The 26564-nt window shown below is 65.0% G+C and overlaps 4 protein-coding genes across 8 annotated transcripts; 2 read left to right on the forward strand and 2 right to left on the reverse strand.

The window, feature by feature from the left end:
- Positions 1 to 367: 367 nt before the first annotated feature.
- LOC104475579 (PHD finger protein 13) lies at positions 368 to 5401 on the forward strand. The gene is made up of 5 exons (XM_086754598.1): positions 368 to 490; positions 2236 to 2328; positions 2485 to 3100; positions 3255 to 3293; positions 3427 to 5401. The coding sequence occupies exons 1-5, from the start codon at positions 377 to 379 to the stop codon at positions 3651 to 3653; spliced, it is 1089 nt and encodes a 362-aa protein (XP_086610724.1). The 5' UTR covers positions 368 to 376; the 3' UTR covers positions 3654 to 5401.
- A 165-nt stretch (positions 5402 to 5566) lies between these two features.
- On the reverse strand, positions 5567 to 8154 carry LOC147599706 (uncharacterized). 4 transcript variants are annotated; one of them, XM_086755073.1, is made up of 2 exons: positions 8091 to 8154; positions 5567 to 7449 (listed from the first exon to the last, which is right to left on the reverse strand). In XM_086755073.1, exon 2 carries the CDS (start codon positions 7422 to 7424, stop codon positions 6297 to 6299), a length of 1128 nt encoding a protein of 375 aa, XP_086611199.1. In that variant the 5' UTR covers positions 7425 to 7449; positions 8091 to 8154; the 3' UTR covers positions 5567 to 6296. The 4 variants fall into 4 exon arrangements, with proteins under 4 accessions (XP_086611199.1, XP_086611198.1, XP_086611200.1 ...); XM_086755072.1 differs by lacking the exon at positions 8091 to 8154 and adding an exon at positions 7755 to 7826; XM_086755074.1 differs by lacking the exon at positions 8091 to 8154 and adding an exon at positions 7775 to 7798.
- A 2874-nt stretch (positions 8155 to 11028) lies between these two features.
- Positions 11029 to 23063, forward strand: VWA5B2 (von Willebrand factor A domain containing 5B2). Of its 2 annotated transcripts, none has more exons than XM_086754473.1 (22): positions 11029 to 11164; positions 14595 to 14750; positions 15164 to 15325; positions 15551 to 15776; positions 15883 to 16037; positions 16506 to 16637; positions 16748 to 16872; positions 17010 to 17186; positions 17269 to 17379; positions 17504 to 17706; positions 17983 to 18097; positions 18181 to 18366; positions 18482 to 18638; positions 18714 to 19003; positions 20172 to 20397; positions 20486 to 20830; positions 20912 to 21049; positions 21127 to 21246; positions 21437 to 21514; positions 21733 to 21802; positions 21994 to 22102; positions 22418 to 23063. In XM_086754473.1, the coding sequence occupies exons 2-22, from the start codon at positions 14612 to 14614 to the stop codon at positions 23024 to 23026; spliced, it is 3873 nt and encodes a 1290-aa protein (XP_086610599.1). In that variant the 5' UTR covers positions 11029 to 11164; positions 14595 to 14611; the 3' UTR covers positions 23027 to 23063. The 2 variants fall into 2 exon arrangements, with proteins under 2 accessions (XP_086610599.1, XP_086610600.1); XM_086754474.1 differs by having other exon boundaries at positions 15551 to 15764.
- A 354-nt stretch (positions 23064 to 23417) lies between these two features.
- On the reverse strand, positions 23418 to 26422 carry ALG3 (ALG3 alpha-1,3- mannosyltransferase). The gene is made up of 9 exons (XM_086754616.1): positions 26272 to 26422; positions 25896 to 25995; positions 25652 to 25799; positions 25317 to 25477; positions 25089 to 25209; positions 24575 to 24780; positions 24256 to 24332; positions 23909 to 24053; positions 23418 to 23803 (listed from the first exon to the last, which is right to left on the reverse strand). Exons 1-9 carry the CDS (start codon positions 26420 to 26422, stop codon positions 23614 to 23616), a joined length of 1299 nt encoding a protein of 432 aa, XP_086610742.1. The 3' UTR covers positions 23418 to 23613.
- Positions 26423 to 26564: the final 142 nt, after the last annotated feature.

The following is a 26564-nucleotide window of genomic DNA, read 5'->3' on the forward strand; positions in this document are numbered from 1 at the left end:
TTGGCCGCCCCCGTGTGCGGGGCACGGAGCAGGGGCGAACCTGGGGCTGGGTCCGGTTGTGGTTTGGGGGCTGCGAGAAACCGGGGCTGAGGGGGGCGGAGCAAAGAGGGGCCCCTGGCAGCCAGGGAAAGGGGAGATGGGGGGGGGGTGCGGGGACCCTGCGCGTGGGGTACCGGTGCCCCGGGGCTGTGCGGGGGCAGGAGGCCGGGCCCCTCCCCGGTAGAGGCGCCCCCCGCCCCCTCACACCGGGAGGCCCCGCCCCCGCCTTCCCCGCCACCAGGTGGTCCCGCCCCTGCGGCCGGGGCGGCGCTCGAGCCGGGTTCCGCACGGCGGCGGGTACCGGCCGCACCGGGCAGGGCAGGGCGGGGCGGGCGGCATGAGCGCCGGTGGGGAGGCGGCAGGTGAGGGGCGCGGGGCCGCACCCCCCGGAGGGCCGCGCTCGGCGGGGAGCAGCCCCGTGCCCAGCCCCGGATCCCCCGCGCCCGACGAGGTGAGGGGGGGGTCCCCGTGGGGGAGCGCTGAGAGGTGCGGGGGGGCTGCTCTGTGAGTGTGTTTGTGAGGGGGAGGGGGCTCCTGTGTGTGTTTGGGGGGGGGCCTCCTCTGTGCGCTTGGAGGTGGAGGGGCTCGTGTGTGTGTGCTTCTAAGGGGGGGAGGGGGCCTCGTGTGTATGTGCGTGTGTGGGGGGGAGCCTCCCGTGTGTGTGTGTGTGGTTGGGGGGGGGCTCCCGTGTGTGTGTTGAGGGGGCTCGTTTGTGTGTGGGGGGGAGCCTCCCGTGGGTGTGTGTGTGGTTGGGAGGGGGGGGCGTCCCGTGTGTGTGTGTGGTTGGGGGGGGGGGGTTTCGTGTGTGTGTGTGGTTGGGGGGGGGGTTCGTGTGTGTGTGTGGTTGGGGGGGGTTCGTGTGTGTGTGTGGTTGGGGGGGGGGCTCCCGTGTGTGTGTGTGTGGTTGGGGGGGGCTCGTGTGTGTGTGTGTGTGTGTGTGTGTGTGTGGTTGGGGGGGGGCTCCTGTGTTTGTGAGTGGGGGAGGGGGTGGGCTCCTGTGTGTCGGGGATGGGGGGGCGAGAGGCTCCCAGGGCGGGGGAGGGCTTCTCTGTATGTGTGTCTGTGTGCGTGGGGGAGTCGCGAATGTTTGTGTGCTGGAGGGGTCGTGAGAGTGTGCGCGGGGGGTCCGTGTGTCGAGGGGGGCTTTGCGGGGGGGGCTCTGTGTGTGTTGTGTGTGCAGGGGGGGCTCTGTCTGTGTGTGAGGAGCCCTCGGGGGGGCGGCTGTGGGCGCGGGCGGGGGAAGGTGCCCCTGGGGAGTGCGTGGGGGAGGGGGGTGCGGTGGCGTCACGCGTGGTCCGTGGGGATGCGGCGGCGCGGCCGGGGACCTGCGTGGCCGGGTTGTGCCGCGCCGTGTGCCGCCCTCTGCGGGGGTACCGGGTAGGGGGGTGCACGGGGGATGGGGGGGGGCCGTTGTGTTCCGGGGCTGGGGGGGGGGGGTCCCTCGTGCTGGGACGGGTGCTGCTCGTGTGGGGGGTGTCGGTGTGCGGGGGTGGGGTCGCCCCCCCCCTCCCGGCGGCTAGTTGGGGCAGGACCGGGAGCGCGGCGCCATCTTGGGAGCCATCAGGTGCCCGGCGCGGGGACGGGCGGCGGCGGAGGGGTGGGGGGGGGAGGTCCGGGGGGGCCGCCCCCTCCCCCGGTTTCGGCCGCCTTCCCTTGGGGGGAGCTGCGCCGCCCGGCCCCGGGGTCTCCCCTCGGTCCCCAGGGCGGGGGGGGGTTCCTGCTCCTCCGCCCCGAGTTCGGGGGGTGCCGGCCCTTCCCGGCGGTCCCGCACGCAGGCCCGCGGGTTCCCGGGTCCTTGTCCCGACCGGCGCCGGTCTCTTCCGGCTGGCCCGGGGGAAGCCCAAATCGCCAGGCACCCTCCCAGCCCCGCCGCCTTCTCCCTCTGGCCTTGAGTCAGCCGGTTGTGGGCGGGGGGTGGGGGACACACACACACGTCCCGGCACTGGGGCTCCCCGGCCTCTGCCTCGGGCTCTGCCGGGCGGCTGCTGTGATTTCGGGGTGTCCCCCCCGTGACCTGGGTGTTTAAGGGAAGGGTGGCATCTGTCGAGCCAGATGATGCAGATGGGTTTCGGGATGGGCGATGTTTGAGTGACCTAAATGTAATCTGCTTGTATAACGTGCCAGGGTCAGTCACGATACCAGGCTCAGGTGGGGGGGTGTCCAGGGAGTTTAACCGACACGTGGCGTCTGTTGCAGCCGTTGCAGAAACGACAGAGAACCGTGGAGGACTTCAACCAGTTCTGCACCTTCGTTTTGGCCTACGCGGGCTACATCCCCTACCCTGAAGAGGTAAGTGGGCTTGTTTTCCTGCAGAAGGCCTGGTTGCAGACTCAGCTCCTTATTGTTCACCTGGAGAGTCGTTCTCCATCCCCAGCCCCTTCCCCCTCACCCTGAATGTCTGTGCCGTGGCATCCCATGCTAATCCTGCACCTTCTCCTCTTGCAGAATCAGCCCTGGACCCACGGAGGCAGCATGAGTCCCCAGAACAGCACGGGGAGCACTCAGGACAGCGATAGCTGGGCCTCGTCCCACTCCTCTGACTGCCACACTGTGACGGACGACGGGAGGAGCGGGAATGCCATGGCCAGGGGGGCTGTGGACAACAGCCTGCTCGTGAGCTGCCCTGCCTTCCCCGCTGCCTTCTACGATGTCCGGCCCCAGCAAACCAAACGGAAGAAACCACCAGCAAAGAAACTTGTTTTGGAGCAGGAGGTGGAGAAGAAGGTGCCGCTGGGCGCTGGGAAGGGCTTTGGGGCAGAGCAGGATGGGGTGAAGGAGCTGGCTGCGCTGGAGGGACAGGTACCTCCCACGAAAGAGCAGCTCTCGGAGCCTTCCCCCAACCTGGCTGGAGACCCCCAGCCCAACTCCCTCCTGGAGGAGCTGATGAAGGAGGAGAAGGACTGGGTGCATGCAGCGCAGGGGACCGAGAAGCCAGCAGGAGAGGATCCTCAGCTACAGGAGCATGAACCCTGCTCTGCAGGGAGGAAAAGCCCCAGTTCTTGTAGTACCTTGGACCAAAGCGAAGGGGAAGACACAAGCAGAGGGAGCCCGCAGCGTAGTGGTGAGTGTCTGAGGGAGCGCACAGCAAGTGGTACAGACCTGAAGAGTGCCTGAGGTGGGGTGTAGGGGTTCCTTGCTCATCTGGTCTTTACTTTTTTTTCTCTTTTTTTTTTTTTTTTTTTTTTTTTTTTCCCCCTCGCCTTTTGCAACTTCAGCAGTTGAATTCGCAGCAGCTCCCAACACCAAAGCAGAAGGTGAGTAGGGGCCTCTCCCATTTAACGCCAGTGGAGCTGTACCCGTGGAGGCTCTGCCTCTGTGGGCTGGTCTGGCCACAGCTGGATCTACAGCAGGTACGGTGGTGTCTAACCAGTGTCTCTCCTTGACCAGACGACGATGCCTGGGATCTGATCACCTGCTTCTGCCTGAAGCCCTTCGCAGGGAGGCCCATGATTGAATGTAACGAATGCGCTACCTGGATCCACCTCTCTTGTGCTAAGATCCGCAAATCCAACGTGCCTGAGGTTTTCATCTGCCAGCGATGCCGCGACGCGAAGCAGGAGATTCGCCGCTCAAACCGAGCTCGGACGGTGCCCCGCAAGCGGTTCTGTGACTGAAGCTCTTCCAGAGCAGGGAGGCCAGCGGTCCCCTTCTTAAACCGAAGACTGTAGCCTGGTTTGGCTAGACAATCAATGCACAGTAACGGCGGGGAGGGGCTGGGCCGCGGGGCTGGACTGCCCCCCTTGCACTTCTGATTCCTGGAAGCTGCCGCACGTGTCCTCCCTGAGGATCGCATTAACCGCGGAGTTCAGTTACCCCAGAAGTGTTGGAGGGGGGCAGAGGGTGGTCCAGCCACGCGCTAGGTCGCTCGGAAACATCTCTGTCCTCGCACAAAGCTGGCTCAGTGCCTTTCCCCCAGGGCAGCCGAGGAGAACCTAGTCCGAGTAGTTTTTCTGTGGTATGGTGGAAGCTTACACTTATCCCAAGATGTGACTCCCCTTCCTCCTTTTTCCTCACTGTTTTCCTTTCCTTGCCTCGGACCTTCGGGTGGGGTGTGATGGCAAAGCCCTGGTGACCCAAGTTCTCCAGCAAGCAGGTACAGCCCAGGCGAGCTCTCTCCGTGTAGCGTCCTGCCCTCCAGGGAGGGGAAGGGACGTCGGTCCTGCTGATGCCTGAAGCAGACTGGGGCTCTGTGTCTCGGCGTTACTGGGGGAGCCATCCACCTCTAGCTCATTGGCCTTGTAGGACACGCAGGGGAGGTCCTTCCCCTGGCCTGTGGTGCTCTGGTTTTGTTTGCCATGCCCGCAGCCGCAGGGTAGCCCTCCTGGGTCAGGGGCGGCAAAGGCATCTTCTGTTTGATGGTTACTAAGGCTGCTCTTGCTGAGCTGCCCTCCTTGGTTCACGTTTTCCCCATGCACTGGGGTCTTCTGTACGAAGGGAGGGTGGGATTCCTGGTAGGAGATGGAACAGTTATCCTGGGAGCTGGCCATGGCAGGGCTGGGAGCCCTCTGGAAAGGGAGCAGGAGAGTGGTCTGGTTAGCTTTCCATGTTTTCCACTTCCAGTTTAGAACAACTAAAGCTTGTATCCTGTGGCCATCTCCTGCTTGCTGGGCTGTCTGGTGAAGCACCTGCTTCAGCACCAGCTGGAGACCTGAGCTGGGATGGAGAAAGGAGCTGGGAAGGCCTTGCTTCCCAGCACTCCCTCCATCACAAAAGTTGTTTTGTTTTGATTTCTTTTCCTGGACGTGTAGAGTGAAATCTGATGACTTGTCAAGAGTGGGCCCTAAGCCCCTTCTGCTATGCAACGGCTGCTCCGGAGACACGGGAAACCAGGCCCTGGTTAAGTTTGGCAGTGGAAGGTTCCCCCTCCCCATGTCCCTTCTGCGCGGTGTGTGTGATCTCCCAGGGCCCTGTGCACACTAACTGTTGGATCCCACCTCCTCACAGCCCCTCCAAAGAGCCTGGCCCATGTGCCTTCTGCACTTTCTCTGGGGGACGCAGACCCCGCTCCTGTCCGGTGACACTTGGCTCGGCCCCTGGCGCGCCGCTGCCCGCAGCAGGAACTGGGACAGCCACCCTTTGCCAGTCCCTATGACTCTGTTTCTTAACTGGGTTCTTTCCTACTTGCACATCTGGTTACTGTGGGACCACAGCTGGGGGAGGGTGCAGGGCAGCCCCCTTGTCGCTCAGCAGCCCCCAGGCTCGTCCCTGTGCCTCTCTCCTCCTGTGGAAAGCCTGGGCCCCAAAAGTGCTTTATGTTTTTATAGTTCCTTTGTATTGATATGTAAAATAGCAAATTCTGGTCCTTGCCCTGTGGAGTTTGGCTGGAGTCTGATGTATATAATAAAGTACTTTTTGCCATAAATGTGGTGGCTTTGGTGTAGTCTGATGGTTGCAGGTCTCCCCCCTCTGAGATGCAAGCACTCCCCTTCCGCTGTGGCTGGGAGGGCACCTGGTGTGGGGATCCCACCCAGCCCTGGTCCCCTCACCCCCCAAGGTAAACATGGAGCTGCACAAACAACAGGGAACAAACAGGACAGTGCATCTTGTATTTAAGAGAGTGACAACCACCTCCCCACCCTGGAGTGCACGGATGCGCTCCACAGAAAGGTCCTCTGCAGATGCATGGGCTGGGGGACGACCTCTTTGATGGGCACAATCTTCCCAAGGCTGCAGCCAACTCCTGGTGAGCATCACGGGTTACTCCACAGCAGCAGCGGGTCCGGCGGCTCAGGGAGGAGGGGTGTCCACGTGCCCTTGCTGCGACTCTTAAGGCACTTCCCCTTTTAGCTCAGAAGTTGTGTTTTGCCTTTGGGCTCTGATAAACCTTCCCTGGCTCTGTCTCCCCTCCGGAGTGGCGTTATGATTTAGTCCCGACAGCAGTTGAGGTGCCAAGGGATCCAGTTTTCTCCAGAAAATAAGTGTTATTCCAGCACAGAGGCATCACTGGCTTCTCCTGCAGATTTAGAGGCGTGCCAGCTTCCATTGGGCAGTGCCGTCAGGTCAAACGGATGCAGTGGGGGGGACAGGACAAGAAGGCACTGGAAGCCAAGTGCTGGCCCGGCTGGGGCAGGAAGAAGCCACTGTTTGAGGGAACCCTTACCAAGGCAGGGTCCTGCTGGTGCGAGTTTCGGTCCTGAGGCAGTTGGATTGGGGCAGAGGCAGCGAATGGTCCAAGAACAACAGCAAAACCAGGTGTAATTTCTATCTTGGGGCCAAAGCTGGATTTGTGCAGTCAAGCGAGCATCCAGGGGTGAGGTCTACTCCTCCTTGGCCCAGACAGAGCCGCCCGCCTTCTCCTCCAGGTGGGGAATCACCGCCTCGGTGTAAAACTTCTCCAGCTTGGGCACCGTCTGCCCCCAGAACTCGGCGTCAAACTCCACGGGGACCACGGCCGTCTCCTTGGTGGTGTGCACCACGAAGTCGGCCCGCTGGAAGCCGGCAGCCGCCAGCTGGCATTGGACCTGGGTGAAGTAGGCATGATCCCTCTTCAGGGCATAGGAATCCCCATCCACCTCCAGGCAGAAGTCCTTGTCCTTGCAGGCCTCGCGCACCGTCCTGTTCCTGTGCTTGTAGGGACACTTCACTTCCAGCAGCCCCAGGGCCTTCCCCGTGGCCGCCTCCTTGATGATGCCATCCGGGCTGGCAGCGAGCCACTTCTTCTCCCGGTGAATGAAGAGACCACAATCCTCCACCTGCACCGGCCTGCCCACCGCCTGCGACTTCAGCTGCTCGTAGGCCTGCACGGCCGCCTTCTCGTTACGCACCCCCCAGGACATGGCAGGCGTCTGCACCCCGGGGCTGGAGCTCACCACTGCTTTCAGATAGGACTGGGGCACCTCGTCCGTCTTGCCGTTGGCGAACTTGCTGTTGGCAATCCTGGAGGCCACGGAAGCAGTGATGCGGTTCTCCCGCCACTCATACCACTTAGGGTTGCTCCGCTGGCCCCGAGTCTCCCTCTCCACCCACGGGATGTCCTGGTTCTCCAGTGGGGGAAGGAACCGGCCGCACGCCCCGCTCGGGTCAGCCCCAGGCTGCTTCTTCTGTGGACGTGGGTTGGGTTTGGCTGGAGCAGTGGCTCCTTTGGCATTGGTTGGCTGCTTCTGGGTTGCAGAGCAACTCCTGGCAGATGTTCTGTGCTGGTCCCCGGCATCTCCTCGGGCTCTGCGGGATGCTGTGGGCTTCGGCTGAGAGGAGTCTGGCTTTGCCCCCTGTCCCTGGCTGGGGCCGGCGGCTGAAGCGCTCCTGGATCGGCCGCCCGCAGCCGTTGCCTTGGCCCGGGCGGCCGAACTGGAAGGCGGTGGCGGCGCGGCCGGGGTGGTTTTGGAGGCGGCCGTGGCTGGCCGAGGGGACGAGGTGCCGGTGGGCTCCTTCCTGGGTCTCCCCATCGCTGCGTGTCACCGGGATCTCGTGCTGTGGGTACGGAATAAAGCTGAACGCCCCCCCAAAAAACACAAAAACCCACAAGTTTCCCTTTCTTTGCTCCTCCCTGCGCTGACGTCCCCTTCCCACGCCTTCTCTCGGGTGACGCACCGCCCTCCGGCTCAGCGGTGCTGTCCACACACCCCCCACCCCCGCAAAACCCAGCCCCGCGTCGGGTAGGGGCTGCCCGCAGCAGCCTCAGCTCCCGCTGCCCTGCCAGACACGCGTGGGAGGGCCGGCCCAGCACCGCTCCGGGGGCACCCCGCGCCGCGCACCCAGCTCCCCGACGGCCATACCCGCAGCCGCCCGCTCTCACCGCACCGTCCCGGAAGCGCGTCCCGCCCGCACCACGTGCCCGCGGGGGCGGCGGCGGCGGCTCCTGCGAGCACGTGGTGCGGGCGGGACGCGCTTCCGGAGTTGCGGGGCTGGGTGCGGGCTCACCCCCCCCCCCCGGCTCTCCCCGCTAGAGGGAAGCAGCCGCTCGGTCATGGCCGCCCGTGGGGATCTGCCCGGTCCCCTTCCCACCGCTGCCCCCCCTTTTCCCACCTCTCCCCAGCCCCTGCAGCCCCCTCCGTGCTCTGCCCCGCTCCCCCTGCCCCGTCTGGGGACGGAGCCCCCCCTCCGCCTCGTACCCCACACCCCAGTTTTGCTCCCGGCTGACCTGACCGGACCCCTTCGTGCTGCTGAGCTCCTCCCACCCCAATCCGAAGCGTCGCGGTGAGGGAGGCGGCGAGGGCGTGGGGGTTTCGGGAAACGAAACCCCACGAGGTTTCGTTTCCCGCAGCGAGCCAGCTGCTGCGTAAGCCCAGCTGTCGTCGTCCCCCCCCACCCCGGGGTGGCTGTGGTGAGGTCCCCGGGCCTGCGAGCATCCCCCCTGCCCGCTATTTTCGGCCATGGAAAGGAAACCCAGCAGCCCCCAGTGCATATCCTGGGATGGCTTTGGTTGAGCCTGGGCAGGAGGAGCGCTGGCAGCCTTCCCAGCTCCTGTTCCCTGGGGTCCCTGATGTCTCCGTGAGCCGGCTCTGCCTGCGCTGGTGTTTCATCTGCTGCTGCTTCCCCGCTCTGTAACTCCCCGCAGCTGGGCAGGCCAGTGCTGCACAGGTTAAACCAAGGTGCACCTCATTTCCACCAGGCTTCCCCCCATGGCTGCCCGTTTGCGGGATATCACTTAATTTCTGCCGATTAACGAGCAGCAGAGAGCTGAACAGGATGCCTGCCTCTCTCCCTGGCTTTGTAGGTCTCAGCTGGGTCTGAGGAGCCACGGCTGCATCGAGCGTGGTCGCTCCCAGCCTGACACCGCTCAGCGCCTCCTCGGGCTTCGGGTTGTTTCCTCCCATAAATTCCCAGGATTTAGCAGTGACTCAGGGCCTGACAGCATCTCTAAGAGCTCTGTGGCCCATACTTCCTCTAGCCAGCCCCAAGACAAGGGAAGGGTGATTTGAGGATGAATACCCAGATGGGGGCTGATCCCTTGGGTGGCACGGCAGCCTCTGGTGAGGGCTGCGTGGGGTGGCTGGGGCTCAAGGGCACCTAACAGAGCTGGTGGGCTGGGCCTGCCTTTGCAGGGTTTAACGCAGGCCATAGCTCAGTGCTCCACTGAAAAGCAGTGCTGAGCTCTTTGCAGGTTTATTTGTGGCTGTGACAAGCTGCTGCAGCGCAACTGTGACGGTGCGGAGCGGGGACATGCATGCCTGTTGTCTGACACTGGTGTGAGCATCTACGGAGTGGGATGGAGCCCGTCTGCGTCTCCCCGGGGCTGCTGCACGTTGCTGGTGGGCTCGGAGAGGCTCGGCTGCGTCCCCAGAGCTGTGGTTGTTCTCCTGCCGTAATGCCGGGGCCACAGACAGCTGGCCAAGCCCCATCACCCCGGCTGGTGGCACCGACCCAGCGCTCGCATTTGGACACTTTTCTTCGCCTCAGCTTGGCCTAGAAACAATATCTCCGAGAAAAATCAAAGCTTGCAGTGTTGTTTTTTTTTTTTTTCTGGAGCCGGAGCAGCCACCACGCTCGCCGTGACGATGGGAGCGGGAGCCCCGCGTGCGCCGCAGGCTGAGTGGATGTGCTGCGGCACGCGCTGTGCCTCCAGCAGCTCCCAGAGCTGGCGTCTGTTGTGGCGGGGGGATAATAGATGGTTTAGCATCCTCCTGCGGTCGTAAATGACAGGGAAGGAGAGCAGCTGTGTGCTCTAGCTCTCCTCTCTCCCCGTGCAGCATAAGGAGGGGAAGCGACGCGCGGTGGGGCATCCATCACGGCTCAGCATGCTCTTGCAAGCACCCTGGGGACGCGCAGAGTGCTCCTCTGCCGGATAATTGTGTTGGCTGAAGCGCAGGGTAAGGGGTTGGGAGGAGGGAGTGCACCCCATGCTACCACCTGCAGCCAAGGGCATCTTCCACCAAGATTTTCCTCTGTTGCTCCCGCCATCGCCTGTGAAACCCGTGCCGAGGAGCCAAAGCCGTAGCGGTGCGTGGGTCAGCTTAGAGGTGAGATCTGGTGGGGAGATGATGCTCTGCTGGGCCTCCTCGCTCCGGTGCCGCTCTGAAATCACCTGCTGAGGATCAGGGACCACTCGCCCCGCTGCTGTCGCCTGCTCTTGCCGCCCTGCTTTGTGGTTGTGCGGCTGCGCTGGGCTCTGGGTTCGGTGTGGCTGCAGCAGTGGGTTTTGCGGTGCACGGGAGGGTGGGGGCTCCCCTCTGCGTGCTCTATAAAAAGAGCTGCAGCAGCACAGCCCTATCTATAGCACAGTGAGGGAGCTGCCTGGGAGAGGCAGGGCAGGAATTAGCCCCAAATCTGATGGTTTTTCTGGTTCCGCCTGAGAATACTGGTCCAGCGGTAGCAGCTGAGGGATTCCCAGCGCACCCCGGGCTCTGAGATCTCCCTGCCAGCAGACGTGTCCCGGCTTTGCCAGGATTTCCTGACTGTCTGCACCCTCCCCACGGGTGCTTGTTGTCACGCTCGTTGCCCAAGGGCTGGGCTCTTCCCAAATCCTCCCTCTTTCCTGCTCTTTGGGGCTGGGATTTCACTGCAGCACGTGGAGGCTGCTGAGGATGGCCTCGGTGGGACCCCGGGGCATCTGGGTTTGAGGTGGATGCTTGGCATCCGCCTGTGCCCGACCCTCTTGCAGCAATCTCAGGGCAGCTGAGACCTTTCCCAGTGAAGCTGGTTGTGACACTTGTGGCCCGTGGTATTTGTACCAGAGAATTCATCTGGCTGATGAGGGTTTGGCAGAGGGGCACACGGTGTCCTGGGCAGCCAAACCCTGCGTTTGTGGCTGCCACAGCATCACCCTGGGGTCTCACCAGGGCCCAAGTTTGGCTGGACGTGGCTACGGTGGTTCTGCTCTTGGTCGGCGCCTGTCACCCTCTGAGGGTGTTGGCCGTCCCCTGAGACCCCCAGAGCCACCCGTGAGAGCCTCCCCGGGGCGGCGGTACCGGGGAGTGTGTCTCTTTAACGAGGCTGGGCTTGGAGCAGCTCCGCTGCTGGCACAGGAGCGAGGGATGGAGCGAGGGCGGTGAGGGAGCCAGTGCCAGCGAGGGAGCCTGCAGCAGGGAAAGGCGAGGAAGGACCGCTCATCCTCCTCCCTGGGTACCGCAGCCCCCCAGCCAGAGGGGCAGGGAAACCCACCCCCAGGGCAGAGGGCTCTGTGCGGGGCAGGGTGCTGAGCCGAGCCTGCAGCCCCTGTGTCATCATCATCCTCATCCTCCTCCAGGTAAGGGCCAGGGAGCAGGGGGAGTCTGGAAGCGCTGTGACCCGGGTCCCTGCGGGTATCCCGCAATTCCTGGGTGCCCTGGGGTCGCAGACCCGCTGTCGGGGCAGCCCCACATGACGGGAGGGGTGAGAGGTGGGAGATGAGGCAGCAGGGCCACGAAAGTGCTGAAATCACCGTCCGGCGTGGACCCGCCAGGGCTGGCTCTCACAGCTGCTGGGAACGCGCCCCAGGGTGCCAGCAACCTGGCCCTGGCCCACGCCACACATGTCCCGTGGCCAGAGGGGCAGCGGGACCCTTCCACAGGGCTGCCCCGCCGGGATGTGTCTGTGTCTGGGGAAATCTGTGGGGCTGGGACATTTGTTTTTTGGGGGGGTGCCTGTGTTAGAATGCATTGAGGGCAAGTTAACTCCTGTTCCCTCGCACGGGGCTGGGTTTCCCAGGGGTTTCAGCGGCTCCGGGGAGGCAAGAGCAGCGGCACAGGTCCTGGACACGGTGCGCGTGCCGGGGCGTGTGTGCATGCACGCTCGCGTGTGTGTAGCGGCTCTGCGCTCTGTTTCAACTTCCCAGCAGATGAAGCAGCAGTGCCAGCCGAGGGAGAGCACCACAGGCTGGAGGCTCGGGCTGGGGACAGCCCTTCACCCCATCCCCTTCAGCCCATCCCCTTTGCCTCCAGCCGCCGTGGAAATCCCTTTCCCCTCTGCTCCTCCACTCTGGGCTCTCCGCAAAGCGGTTGCTCCATGGCACTAGGTAGCAGTGCCATTACCTCCTGCCTCCATGGCCTCCTCCCTGCTCCAAAAGTTGGGATGGATCTTGCTCTCCTGCCCTCATGCCCCATCCCAGCAGAGCAAGGCGAGGGTGTCCAGCACAGAGGGGAGGCGAGCAAAGCAGGCGGGAACGCGGGCAAGCAGGAGAGGCAGTGATGCTTGGGCTCCTCTCCTTCCATCCTTCTCTGGTACTGGCCTGCACATCCGTCACCGGTGGAAATTTCCACTGGGTTTGCCTGTGCCGGCGCTGGCCTCATCCTTCCCCAGGACCGAGCTGCACCCCAGCACAGGCGGCTGTGGCTGCAAGCAGGTGAAAATCTGACAACTTCGCAGGCAGCTAAGGAGGGGTCCACTGGGCTCAGGTGCCTGGCGTGTGGCAGCTGCCTCGCTAGAAAACTCAACCTGCCCACGGGTGAGAAGAGAAATGTTAAGTTATTCTGACCTACAGAAGAGTTTGCTCCTTCTTGCCTTCGCTGAGGGCTTTTTGCTGCCGGCACAGAGAGCGGCCCCCAGCCCCGCTCCTGCTGCGAAGCCCTCCGTATGAGGGATGGTGCTGGTTAAACTAGCTCCTGCAGGTGGTAGGTGGGGAGGGAGGAAGAGCAGGGGGCTGCAAAGGCACTGTCAACCATGCTGGGCATGGGGAGGGGGCCAGGGACCTGTTGGTGATACCGTGCTGGTACCTGGGGACAGTTTCCTACCCCAGAAGAAGAGGACGAAGAGGCTGGGGCGAGGACCATCGGGTCTGGTTTTATTCATCAGAGCAGCCAGCACAAAGCGTGGCAGGGCCAGATGGGCCCTGTTTACTCTGCGAGGGTAAATGTAAAGAGAAGTGATAAAAAGCAGCCGGGACGGCTTCTCCGGTAAGTCCCTGGTAAACAAGCTGGCGGTGCCCCGGCCAATGGGCAGCACGGCAAATAGCAGGCGCGTTGCTGAGCATTAAGCTGGGTGCCTTGGGAACAAATGGAAGAAGGGCTTTGGGGTGAAATCCGACTTTAATGGCTTGATGTGGCTGGGCTGGGGGAGTCTCGGTCCCTGGAGCCTGGCTGGGTGGTGGGGCGGGGGCAGGACCAGGCTGATGATGTTCCCGGTGGTGGCACAGCTGGTGTGGAGGAAAACCGGGCTGTGCGTTGCCCTTGTGCCGCCTTGTGTGCTGGGATAGCAACTGGGGGGGCTCAGCAGGGCGTGCAGCATCCTGCATGCGGGGTGAAGGACTGGAGATGGCGGGGGGTGGCTGGGTGGCCAGGACCTGCTAGCAGAACCCTGCGATGCCAATTGAGCAGATAAAGAGCTCCCCTCCGGGTAATGGACGACTTATCCTGGGATGCAGCCACATTGCTAATGCACTTCTGTGCTTCTCAGGGGCTCCCTGCCTTGTGCCAGCCGCAGACTCCATCCTGGAGCTGCATCCGAGGATGTAGCCCTCCTCCGCTTTCAGGGATGCTCTGGGAGAGGCACCCCGTGACCGCGTGCCGAGGCCACTCTGAGCCTCCTGTTACCGATGCCTGTACGAGCCGTTCCTGACAGGAAGGCCACTGGAGTTGTGGGGACCAGATGGTTCACTTGTACCTGGCCTTGTCCTTGCCCCGGGCACGTTGCATGCTGAAGCGCCGGCACACGGCGTGATGCAGGGACCTCGCTGCTGTTGGGTAGCAGGTGCTTGGGGCAGGCGGGGGACACGGTGTGGAGGTGCAGAGCTGTGCCCGGAGCAGGACCTGTGCATGCTGCCCACGGAGAGGCAGGGCTAAGGCTGACCCGAATATTTTACACGAATATGCGATGGCAAGGGGTAAGGCAATGGTAGAGAGGTGCCTTGGCCCCGGACAATCATTTGGGAAGCTGGTCCTGGGTGGTTTTCCTAAGAGGAAGAGAGGTGTGGAGGGGGATGGTGCCCTGGCTGGAAGGCATCCCCAGCCACCTCTCGTCCCATGGATGCTGCTGAAGGGTGGGATGCCGCACGCGTCCATCTCTGGGCAGCGTCCCTTGCCCAGAAGCAGAGAGCATCGTCCCCTGAGCTGGGCTCCCCCCTGCAGTGCCTTCTCCTTTGTGCTGCTCTTCAGTGCAGCGCTGACCTTGTTGTTAATTATTAAACCCCCAGCAAACACTGCTCGCTGTTTTGTCCTAGTTACGCTGTGGGCTTCTCACCTTTTCTTTTTTTTCTTTTTCTTTTTAAACAAATTACCCTGGTAACCTCTGTGGGTGGATGGAGATGGGAGCAGCAGATGCTTCTCTCCCAGCTAGTGCAGGAGTTGGTCTGGGCAGGCTCTGGAGCCACCGAGCTGCTGTGGGGTGGCGGAGGGATGGGCTGCATGTGGCTGGCTGTCACCTGCTGTGTCTAGGAGTCCCTGCTTGTCTGCCAGAACTCAGGGCTGGCGTGTGACGGCTGCTGCCCACGAGAAGTGGTTTTGCTGCCCCTCAGCCAGCCACCCGTGGGGTGGAAGAGCTCTCTGTGGGTTTCCATGGCTCCAGACCCAGTTTCCAAATGGGCTGGGGTCTGAGCAGAAGCCTGGGTCCAGGTCCATGTGTTTTGTGAATGCTGCAGAGCAGCATCCCCGGGACAGGGAGGGCTGGGGACCTGCTCCCCCCTTGCAAGCTGGACAGATGAAAGCAGCTTGTGTCCACAAACCCCGTCCCCGAGCACCCAGCGCCTACATCCCCTCTGCCCGCAGCTGCCCGCCAAGGGACCATGCCGGGCCTGTACGCCCTCTCCTCCTGGGAGGCTCTGCCCCTGAAGAGCTCCAGGGTGAAGGCTTGCGCCAATGGCTATTCCCTGAGCATCACCGCTCACCTCGTGTACACCAACCCCCACCAGGAGCCCGTGGAAGGTAAGGGGGGAGCTCTTGCGGCTGGCAGGGACCTGGGCTGCTTGCATGGTCCCCTAAAAACACCCGTGCTGGAGAGCATCCCATCTCCAGCCCGCCTGTGTCCTGGCCCCCAAACCTTGCTCAGTTTGGGGGGCGAAGGCGGAGGTCAGCGGTGGTGAGGGCACCGGCACCCAGCATCACCCTGCGGGCAAGAGGAGAGTGAGGCCAGGCAAAAACATTCCCAATGCTGAGGAAGAGGGGGATTTCGTGCTCCCTGCCCTCCTCTGGGCTAGTGAGGCTCTGGGTCCCTCCTGCCTGTTGCCCCGCTCTCATGCATTTAAATCGCCCTGCTCTTAGCGGTGCTGCTGTGGGCTATACCGTGCCACGGCGGTGCCTGTGCCGGGATCTGCCTCGGGGCTCTCTCCCATCCGCAGGTGTCTTCATCTACCCGCTGGAGGAGTCAGAGGTGGTGGCTGGCTTCGAGGCAGCGGTGGGCAGCCGGCTGGTGACGTTCCAGGTCCAGAACCGGCACCGGGCGCAGGACTGCTGCCTCCAGTGCGGCCCCAGCCCCGGCCGGCCACGCCGCTGTGCCGGCGGTAAGTGCCGTGGCAAGGGCGAGCTTCTTGGGTCCTCCTGCCTCCTCATCCTCACTGCTGCTTTTCCACGAGGACTGCTGATGCTCCCTGCGCCACGGCAGCCCCGTCCCCTTCCCCATCTGTACCCTTTGCATGACCTCTGTTGTCCCCTTTGAGAGTAATTAGCGCGTTTAACACCCCCCTTCCCCAACTTCGCTGACCCTCCTGCCTCCCTCCCCTGCCCAGGCCATCTCGTCCTGGATGAAGACACGGAGCGCTCCACCTTCATCATCGTCACGGGCACACTGTGCCCGGCGGAGAGCCTGGCCATCACCCTGACCACGGCGCAGGAGCTGCCCACGCTGCCGGACGGGGCCCTGCGCCTCCTTCTGCCGCCCGTCCTCGCGCCCCGCATCCCCGCCGTCCCCGAGAGCGAGCCGGCAAGCTTGTGTGACGACAGGTTGGCCCTATGGTGATTTTCATGGCTTCCTCAGTCTCCGCCATCCCGGGAGGGGGGATGCCAACGCTGGGCAAGTGGCGAGGTGGGGTGGGAGCCATCACTGCCTCTCCCCTCGCAGCCCCACCAGCTGTTTCGGGGGGCCGGGTGCCCGGAGCCAGCCGTCCCCCCCGGCGCCTGCAGAGAACGTGGATGTCTTTCGGGGACCACCCTGCAACCCCTTTCCTTACGAGTTTGCCTTTGAGCTGCTGGTGAAGGGCCCCTGCTTGCTGGCAGGTAGGGGGGCAGCTCAGATGGTGTTGGTTGGGCAAAACCTCCCAAAATATGGGTGACAACCCCCAGGATGGCATCCTCCTGGTTCCCACCGTGCTTCAAGTGGGACACAAGCCCCCTTCCCAGGCAGCCTCTTGCACTCCCTGCCTGTGAATAAGCCTTTCCCCATCCCACCCTCGGGGTTGTGACCCCCCCCAAAGTCACCCCATGCATGGTTTTGGGCAGCTCTGGGTCGGCAGCTTCCTTCCCCAGAGAGATGCGATAGACGGGGGAGATGATGGGTGAGGATGGGGAGGGGATGTGGGGCGGTGAGGATGCGCTCCTGGCCAACGGCCCAGTTAATCCCATTAGAGCTGGCAGGGAGCAGCCACTGCTGCGGTGCCGGGTCCGGCACAAGCATGGAGCCCGGTGGGTGGGGGGGCCGAGGTGAGGGGCACAAGGGGCCACCCCACTGCTTTCTCCCCACCATAGGGCTGGAGAGCCCGTCCCATGCCCTGCGAGCCGACGCCGACCCCTGGGCCAGCTCTGCCACCACCACCTGCGTCACCCTGGCCGAGCCCCATTGCTACGACAGGGACCTGGAGATCATCCTCTACCCCTGCGGTGAGGGGGAACAGTGCCCTTGGCGGGTTTGGGGGAGACGGGGCACCGTCCAGAGCATCCCCCAACCCCCTGTGGCATAGGGCTGCTCCAAATGCCCCTGTGCCCCCCAGAGCCCCACCACCCCCACCTGGTGATGGAGGACGGCACCATGACATACCCCGAGTACGAGGCCCATGTCCGGAGCCGCCGGGATTACGTGCGGATCGCCAGGAAGGATGGCAGCGGCGAGAGACAGGTGACGGGGCATGGCGGCTGCCAGCCCGGCAGGGAGGAGGAGGAGGAGGAAGGGGGGAGGCAGTGGGAGGGAGGACGAGGAAGACCTCTCCACGGGCCAGGGGGTACAAGAAAGCCCCGACCCCGCCTGGCTCGCAGGTGGCTTTTGTGCAGAAGCGTTTCCACAAAGACATCTTCCCCAACCCCGTGCTGATGCTGAACTTCTGCCCGGCGGCAGAGGACGTCCCTGGGGACCTGCAGAGTGTCACCCGTGAGGTCCTCTTCCTCGTCGACCGCAGCAGCACCATGAGTGGCCCCGACCTCGACAAGGTCAAGGTGAGGCAGGACCGTGGGGCCGGGGACGCTCCCCGGGAGGCCGGTCCTTAGCAGCCCTCCCCGGTCCCCACTGTCACCCCAGGAGGCTTTGCTGGTGGCCCTGAAGAGCCTCCCGTCCGGGACACTGCTCAACATCGCTGGCTTCGGCGCCGACGTCAAGCCGCTCTTCCCGTCCAGCCGCCTCTGCAGCAACGTGAGTGCCGCCGGGCCGAGCTCCCCACCAGCCCCTCTCAGTCCCCCATCCCGTGGCTCCCTGGCACGGACTTGGGGCTGGCGAGCGGAAGGACCGCTGCGAGACCGCTTGTCCGCGTGGGCAGGAGACGCTGCGGCGCGCCGGCGAGCACCTCGGCGGGCTACGGGCGGACGCAGGCGGCACCAACCTGCTGGCGGCCCTGGGCTGGGCGCTGGCGCAGCCCCTCCACCACGGCTACCCCCGCCAGCTCTTCCTCTTCACCGACGCGGCTGCGGGCAACATGGGCAGGATCCTCCGGCTGGTGCGCAGGCAGGCCAGCACCATCAGGTACGGCACTGGCTCCACGGTGCTCTCCGTGATCCCTGGGCTGTTCCCACTGATTTCTCCTTCTGCAGCCCCAAATCTCACCTCCACCAGCCCCGAGGGTGTCCCTCACCCATCACATCCCCCAGCCCCTCTGGCTCGGCTCCCCCCGTGGCGCTCAGACCCGGCAAGTGGCCAGGGTGGCGTCTCTGGCTATCAAAAACCCCACCCCGTCCATCCCGGCTGCAGGGCTCGCCACTGGCCCGGCCACGGCCGTGCATTTCCCGGCTCTCCCCGCAGGTGTTTCAGCTTCGGCATGGGCCCGCGCGCGTGCCGGCGGCTGCTGAAGGGCATGGCCAAGGTGAGCCGGGGCCGCGCCGAGTTCCTGAGCCCAGCCGAGAGGCTGCAGCCCAAGGTAACACCCGGGTAGGGATGGTGGGGTGCAGGGGGCATGGGGGCCACCACGGTGTCCAACGCAGACTCCTCTCCCCGCCCCAGCTGATCAAGTCCCTGAAGAAGGCGATCGAGCCGGCTGTCAGTGACATCACCATCGACTGGTACGTCCCCGACAGCATGGAGGCTCTGCTTTCGCCCACCGAGCTCCCGACCCTCTATCCCGGCGACCGCCTCGTCAGCTACTGCGTCCTCTACAGCATCGCCCGCTTCCGCAACAGGCGCCCGCCGGTACGACCAGCATCGCACCCCACGCTGCCTTGGCACGGGGAGGGCGGCACAATCCCAGTGCTGCCAGCTTCTCCCCGTGCCAGGGGGGCTGACAGCAGTGCCCTCTCTCCCCCAGGGCCGGGAAGGGGCTCGCCAGGGCTCACGGGGCTCAGCCTTCCCCTCCCGGGAGGAGGTGCCCAGTCCTGGGGAGAGCCGCCGGCCACCCTGGAGCACCGCAGGATCCGGCGGTGCCTCCCTGGAGCTTTCTGCCGGCACAGAGGCATCAGAGCGGAGTGAGTGGGCCCAGGGCTGGGGTGGGGGGCAGGCGTGGGAGCCATGGGCTGATGTGGTGTGTGCTCGCCGGGCAGGTACGGATCTCGTTTCGGGGGGAGACATCTGGAAGCGGATTTACCAGCCCTCCTACATCCAGGAGCAGTATGTCCTGACGCACTGCTCTGTCAGCACCGACCGCAGCCGGGGGCTCCCCTCCCGCAGCTCCACCAGCAGCGAGTCCACCGGCTCCCGTGACGTGGCCCCCGAGGGTGGCTCCTCGGCCCCTGGTGCCGATGCCACCTCCCAGCAGGGCCAGAAGAGCCTGTCCCTCTGCGAGTCCTCCACCAAATCTGCCCCGCTGCCCTCCGCCCCAGCTGGCACCAAGGTAAGGATGCCGATGGGGTGCAAGGGCTCATGCACGGGGGGGTTGCTCCCGGCTTAGCTGGGGTCTGGCTGCCCCATCGTGCCTGGACATGTGGCCGCTGGGCTGGAAACCAGAGTGCTGTAGCTTGGATTTTAAGCAAGGGTCAGCCATGGGTGCCACAAGGAGGTTCCTCAGGTGGTTTTATCCTACTGGAATGGAACAGGGGGGGTCAAGAAGCCAGTCCTCCAACTCTGCGGGCCGGTAGCCAGCTGGGTGGCTAACAAACCCCCTAGCCAGCTCAGATCCTCGTTGATGCTGCAGGAATCAAGTGAAAATAGCTGGGCCAGCATCAGGTACAAACCTGCCGAGCTGGAGAGGAGGAGGTGGTCCGGCTGAGCACCTGCCCAGCTCCTTCAGTCCTCGGCCAACGCTGCCCAACACTTTGTTAGTGATGGCCCACGTCCTCGCTGCTTCGTACCTGGGCTTAAAACCCAGCCAGGTCGCTGGGATGGGGAGCGGCAGCCCCCCTTTCCCTGGTGACGGTAGCCCCAAGGCCGGGTGAGGCCAGCTGTCACCCAGCTCCAGGACACGCTCCTTCCCGGTGGCACGGGTTAGGTAACCCGCTCCCGCCGCGCGACAGCACAGCTGGTGGCCTTTGCTGCCGAAATGTCAAGCGTAAGTGATTTCCCTGCAGTGTAAACGATCCTCCCCCGGCTCCCTGCTGCTGGGGCGAGAGGTGGCATGGGCCCCACTGCCCTGCCCTAGCTTTTAGGTGAAGCACCTCAGTGCGGGGACATCACTCTGCGCTGGGGACCGCATCCCGCCGGAGCATCATCCAGCCTGAGCAACTGAGCTAAGCAAAAAAAAAAAACCCTCGCAAACATGCAGAAAAACCCTGTGAACAACTCCTGCCTCGGCGTCAGCCTGAGCCAGCCCCCAGGGATGTTTGCAAACTCCTGTCTCGGTGCCGTCGGTCCTTCCCGCGTGCGTGAGGAGCCTGGCGAGCATCGCCCGTCGCCCTGGGAGGCTGCTGGGTGCCAGCCCGCAGAGCGGAGGGGCTGGGCGTCAGCCAGTGGCTCCGGCCAACAGAGCCGGCCAGGGCCGCAGGTGCCCCATCACGGCTTGGCGCAGTCTGGGCTCGGTGCCGGTGCCATTGCCAGGCTGGCCGTCAGCCTCTCCCTCGCTGCAGGTGACGGCGGCCCTGAGCGCGGAGGAGCTGGCGCGGCGGAAGAAGGCGCTGGCACGCGCCGCCCTGGCCGGCCGCAGCTTTTCCTCGCCGCACGGGGAGCTGGATGCTCATCGGTTGTGCCAGGCCCTGGAGAAGGTGTCGCAGAAGAGGAACCAGTCCCTGGAGGGGCGGCTGGACGAGCTGGGACCACGGGCACGGCGAATGCAGCCCAGTGCGGTGGAATCAAGTGCGTGCTGGTTCCCGGGGGACGAGGGTGGCGAGGATGGAGCCGGGTGCCCCCTGAATCGCTAAGCCCACATTTTGCTGTTGCCCAGACAATCTCCTCTCACCCACCAACCTGGACTGGGACATGCTGGTGGAGCCCTCCTACCTCTTCAGTGCCTCGCCAGTGCCCGAGCCGGGGGAGCCCAGCCTGGGCGATGGCGGCCTGCCCCTGCGCTGCCAGGTGGTGATCCACGCGCTGCGAGCCGGCAAGCCGGTGTCCTGGGAAGTGACGGCCTCGCTGGAATCACTGCTGCAGCCCCGGGAGGGAGCTGGCAGGGAGGACCCCCCACGGCAGGTGGGCAAGGCCTGGGACAAGCCACTGCACCGCTTGGCAGCCCGCTCCGTCATCCGGGACAATGAGAACACGGCTCAGCGGGAAGCCGAGCTGGAGCAGGGTGGGTGCTGCTGAGTGTCCCCCCCACCGCCCCGGTGCAGCCTTGGCATCCCCCCACCTCTAACCGCCTCGCTCCGGGCAGGTTTCGCCCGCCGGTTTCGCCTGAAAGCCGTGCAAACCAGCAAAGCCTGCAACGTGCCTTCTCTCTACACCCGTCTGGTGCCCGTGGACGGTGCCACGCAGGCAGCCCTGCCTGCGGCCCCCGAAGTGTGGGGCACAGGTATGGCCGGGGAGCTTGGCATGCTGGGGAGGGGGCAGCAAGGGGTCGGAGGGCTGAGGTGGCACCGTCCCTCGCAGCCGGCTCGGCCAGCCAGCCGCGAGCTGCTGCGGCAGGGAGCTGGCACCACAGGAGCTCCTCGGCGGGTCTGGGCCAGCAGCGGGATGCGGAGGGGCAGGACGACGCCCCCATCACTGCAGGTACTGATCCGGGCCAGCGACCCTCCTTGGGACCCTCAGCTCATGGCTGCGTGGGGCTGGTCCCAGCTGGAGCACTGGATGCCCAAGATGCCGCATTTGTCCCTGACCCACAGTCCAGGGGCAGCATAGCAGCTCTGGGCCATGAGGGTCCTGGGGGCCCAGGGACCCTCAGGACTTTGGTCTTTTGCAGAGCAAGATGAGACCCCTGGGTCTCCAGCCAGCATCTCCTCCCCTACCTACGGCTGGGAAAAGCAGAACTGCTCCAACGGTGCGTCCGAGGTGGAGGGGGCCAAGGGCTGGATGGTGGGGGACAAGGGGTGCCCCACCCAGCACCCTGTTGCTGGCAGCGGAGAGCTGGAGCGTCTGCTGCACCCGTGTCTGCTGCCCAGGGCACGGGGGCTGGACGGCCCTTACAGGCGCTGGGGACCGGGGCGCAGCCCTGGGTGCCTCACGGCCCCTGCCATGCTGAGCTCTCCCCTCTTGCAGGGCCTCCAACCAGCCCCTCCACCACCTCCACGGGCTCCCAGAAATCCACAGAGAGCATCGCTGGCTCCAGGTGAGGCTGCGTGGTTGGGGGGATGCGGGGGCCCAAAAAATGGCACATTGTGGGGAGAGGGGGACAGTGCCCCTTCTTGGGTGCTGCGGGGCCAACGTCCCCTGCCAGCTCCTGTGGTGTAAGGGGGTACAGTGGTTGGTGCCCTTTGGGAATTGCCCCCCGCCCCATTAACTCCCCCGTTTGTCCCACAGGTTTAGCCTGGCCAGGCGCAGGGGGCCCAGCCTGGCCCTGCGCCCACAGTGCCTCAGCCCGGAAAGCGAGCGCTCCAGCAACCACGCCAGCCACGACTACCTCCCGCTGGTAAGGACTCCGTCCCCATCCCACCGGGGGGGGGGGGGGGGGGCGCGGGGGACACGAGCAGGCCCCTGGGTCACAGCCGAGCAGCCCAGGCGATGTCCAGTGACACCAGCAGCGGCACCCGGCTGAGGATGCAAACCTGGTGGGTTCCTGCCCAGCCCTGCTGCCTCCTTGAAAAGTCCTGGGGGCTTTTGCAGGGGGTACTGGACAGACCCTGTGCCCCAGGGACACTCCTGCAGCCCCCACCACTGAGTGCCGGGGGGCCACGGCAGGTCTGCACCCCTACCCGTCCCTCACCTGCCCACCCCTCGGTTGCAGGTGCAGCTGCAGCAAGCCCGGGGGCCGTTCCAGCTCACCGAGAGCTTCTCCGAAGTGGTGCAGATCCCACTGGATCGCCTGCGCCGGGCGTCCCCCTACGCCTCCCACCGAGCCAGCCTCAGCCCCGCATCCCCAGGGGCCAGGAGCAACCCCGAGGCAGGGCCCGGTGGCGAGGAAGGCGAGGACCCCGCCGCAGCCCCGCGGCCCGGCTCGCCCCCGTCCCACAGCACTTGCTCCGAGGTGCCCAGCGCGGCCGTGTGGGCGCAGGCAGACAGCGGGCACGGCTCCGAGTCCGACACCGGCCCCCACTCCGCCGCCCCCTCCGAAGCCGGCGTGAGCTGGCAGGACGTGGGGCCAGAGGACGTGGAGAGCGCCAGTTGGGCCACGGCGGTGGCTTTGGCCTGGCTAGAGCATCGTTGCGCCGGCTTCTTCGAGGAGTGGGAGCTGGTGGCGGCCAAGGCGGACGCGTGGCTGCAGGCGCAGCGGCTGCCCGAGGGGGTGGACGTGGGCTGCCTCAAAGGGGCGGCCAGGCACTTGTTCCTGCTGCTGCGTCACTGGGACGAGAACATCAAGCTGAACATGCTGTGCTACAACCCCAACAACGTCTGACAGCCGCCGCAGGGGCCAATAAAGACGCCTGGCTCCACGCTGCCTGCACAGGCGTCTCTGTTACGGGCAGGGAGCCATCAGCTGCTCACCGGAGCTCTGGGGGGGGGTCACCCCCTTCCCAACCACCTCCTGGGGAGGGAGCAGACAGGGGACTAGGAAAAGCCGTGCTGGAGGAGGGATCCCTGGGCTGCATCAAGGCAATTCAAACCTTGAGGCAAAGCGGTTTTGCAGATCCTCTGTCTTAAGCTCACCCCAGAGGCTGCTCCCCTGCCCCGGGCAGGGCTCTCCCAGGGCTGGGAAGGGAGCCCCCACGGCCCGGCACCGCTCTGCCTCCCGGCAGGTGGGGCAGGTCAAGTGTCCCAACACTGTCACGGCATGAGGATGCTGCGGCTGGGGAAGGGCACACAAAGCCCCCTTTATTGGGGAAGTCCTGCCCGTCAGAGGTCCCCACGCCACCCCCTTTGCACAGTTCCAGGGCTCATGGCCCTCCTGGGATGGCCAGGGGCAGCCTGGGAGCCAGGTGGGGAAGGAGCGGGCAGCAGGGGCAGTCCCAGAGGCCGATTCCCATCGTCCGTCCGGCCACGCTCTCACTGGGCCTTCTTGGAGAGGGGTGCGGGCCTCCTGCTCGGCGTGGGGGTGTGTGGCGCTGGCGGGGGGGCCGTGCCGTACCAGAGCTGGAGGAGGACGAGTCCGTGGCAGATGTGGAGGGAGAGGGAGCTGCAGACTGTGGAGGGGTAGGTGTTCCAGCAGAGCTCGATCACGCCCAGCAGCAGCACCCTGGCAGGAGGGAAAGCTGGGGGTCAACATGAGGGGGACACATCAACCCCCCTTGCTTCCAGACCCCCCAGCAGACGGGTTGTCCCCCTCCCTGGCAGCACGTACTTGGGCATGTGGGTGAGCTTGGGGGTCGGGGTGCACCACAGTAAATACGGCAGCGTGTGGAAATACCAGACGTAGAACTGGTAGTGCAGGGAGCGGCTGCAGCAGACGCCCAGGAAGTTGGAGGAGAAGAGGACGAAGATGATCTGTGCCCTGGCGTTAAGGGGACAAACGCGAGTAGCTGGAGGTGCGATCCCGCAGCGGCTCCCCAGCCGTACAGCACAGCTCCTGCCCCAGGTCAGGCCGGTCCTGACAGTGCGGTGGGACCGGGAGCCTGCGAACATCGAGCCCACAGTCTGCCCAGCCCTGCCTGCTACCCTCTCCTTGCTGCCCACCCTACCAAAGGATATTGTTGACAGTCAAGGGAGGGGACGGGTGTTTCCTTTCAGCAGGATCCTTCAGCAGAGCCAGGATGCTGTCTTTGGACCTGAGGGGGAAGCACAAATGTTGATCTTGGCTGCTAAAAGTCTCTCTCACTCTGACGTTCCCCCCCATGAGCCACGACACTTGGGCAGCGCGGTCCCTGAACAGGAACAGTAACACCCCCCTGCTCCTGCCTGCAACCGCAGAACTGCAGCGTTGGGAGTGGGGGCAGGAGAGTTGTGGACCCACATCCTGCGCCATGGGGACTGATGGGCACCAGCACGCACGGGGAACCCTGGCTCTCACCTGTGCCACCGGTGCAGCGCAAAGAGCGCCAGGCCGGCCAGGTGAGCCAGCAGCAGCGCGGCGTGGAAAGCCCGATTGTGGAAAACCTCTTCTGGGAGGAAGCGCCAGTTCACCGTCCATTTGAACTGGAACTGGCGGCCCAGGTCGAAGGAGCGGGTCAGGTACCCGACAGGGTTCACCAGCAGGAAGGGCAGCCCCAGAATCACCTGTAGGGACACACCAGCACCCTCGCAGCAGCCGTAAGCCAGGTCTCCGTCACCCCCACGACCTCCCGAGACCTCCAGCAGCACGTGGGGCAATGGGGACAGTCAGCCAAAGACAGGAGCCCCGTGAATTAGATTATTTATCAACCTCCAGCTTGCCGTGTGGGGCCAACTCAGTGCTGGTGCCACTGTACATCCACCCAGATGTCTCCAGCCTCCAGAACAGCCAGGCAGGATGCTGCGATGCAGGCAGGGCAGGCCCCTGCCGATGGGGCTCCCAGCCTGTCCCCGTAGCCGACGCGAGCACCCACCTGGAGCAGGGCACAGATGCAGAGCTTGGGGATACAGCCCAGGAGACCGAACCGCTGGAGGAGGAGGAAGAGAAGTCCAGGTGCAAAGAGCAAGATGTTCATCTTCACGGACACAGCCAGGCTGAGCGGGAAGCTGTGTTACTGCTGTGGTCCCCCACACAGTGAGGAGGCCCAGGCAGCCTCCTCCTCAGAGCCAAGCTTGCCCCTGCCCTGTCCCCAGACCCTCACCTGAAGAGGAGGCAGCCCCAGGACCAGCGCTCCTCCAGGAAGAGGTTGATGGCGAGGAAGAGGATGGCCATGGCGACGGGGTCGTTAAAGAGCCGCAGGACGAAGATGGAGTGGATGCGGTAGGAGGCACAGCACATGAAGAAGAAAACATACGGGGGGACCTTGCAGGGGACAGAGAGACACGAGGACAGTCAGAAGCCTGTCCTGGATCGCCCGCTGCCGCTGAGCCCCTCCAAACCTCAGCCCCCAGCCTGGATCTCCTGCCCCTTTCGCCCGGGTGAGTACTGAGCAGAGCAGGAGAGGCCCCGAGGGGAAGCCCCCTGGCTCCAGGCTACCTTGTTGGTTCGGCAGTAGATGCGGAAGACGAGGAGCAGGTTGAGGAGGTAGAGGCCGGCGAAGACGTACTGCGCCAGGCGGATGTCGGTGCCACGGCCCGTGGCGTAGTACAGGCCCAGGAAGATGTAGACGAAGCCGGCGGGGTAGCTGTGGAGAGACGGGAGTGAGGGGCCGGACCCTGCTGCCCCTCTGGGACCCCCGGGACCCCCCGGTCGCGGGGAGCTCGGCCATCCTGTCACTCACACCAGCGGCCCGGTGTCACCCTTCAGCTGGGTGTAGTCGAGGGTCCCGTTGGCAAACCCCTCCACCTCCTCCATGTAGGCCTTCCAGTCGATCTCGGTGTCTGCGGGGACGGCCGGGGGTCGGGGGGGGCACTGCGAGGCGGGGGGTCTCCCTCACCTCCAGACCCCCCGGCCCTGCCCTGCGCCCCCCTGCCAGCCCCCCATAGCCCCCCATAGCCCACCCCCGTGCCCCGGGGGCAGCCCTGTCCCCCTGCCAGCGGGATCAACCCCCATCCCCGCTGCTCCAGGGGAGCCCCCCCCGCGCTTCCCCAGCTCCGAGGACCCCCGCGCCCTCCACCCCCGGCCCCGCCGGGCCAGGCCCCGGCCCCGGCACTCACAGGGGACCCTGCGGATGACCCAGAGGTTGACGCCGCCCTCGGCCAGGCAGAGGCAGGCGGCCACCAGCGGGGTGTAGCTGGGCTCCAGCAGAACCGCCCGCCGCTCCCGCCATGCCCGCCGCAGCGCCGCCGCCCCCCGCCCCGCCGCCATGGCCGCCCCGCTCCGTTCCGGTCCGGTCCGTGTTTCCACCCGGAGCGCTTAGGGCGGTGCAACCACCGAGACCGGAAACCGCACGTGGAAGGTGCGGGGTGGGGGGGGGGGGGGGCGGGCGGCGGCGGCACCGGCACGTGGC

This window comes from Chlamydotis macqueenii, chromosome 9 (genome assembly GCF_036417535.1).
Source record: "Chlamydotis macqueenii isolate bChlMac1 chromosome 9, bChlMac1.mat, whole genome shotgun sequence".
Classification (NCBI taxonomy): Eukaryota; Metazoa; Chordata; class Aves; order Otidiformes; family Otididae; genus Chlamydotis; species Chlamydotis macqueenii.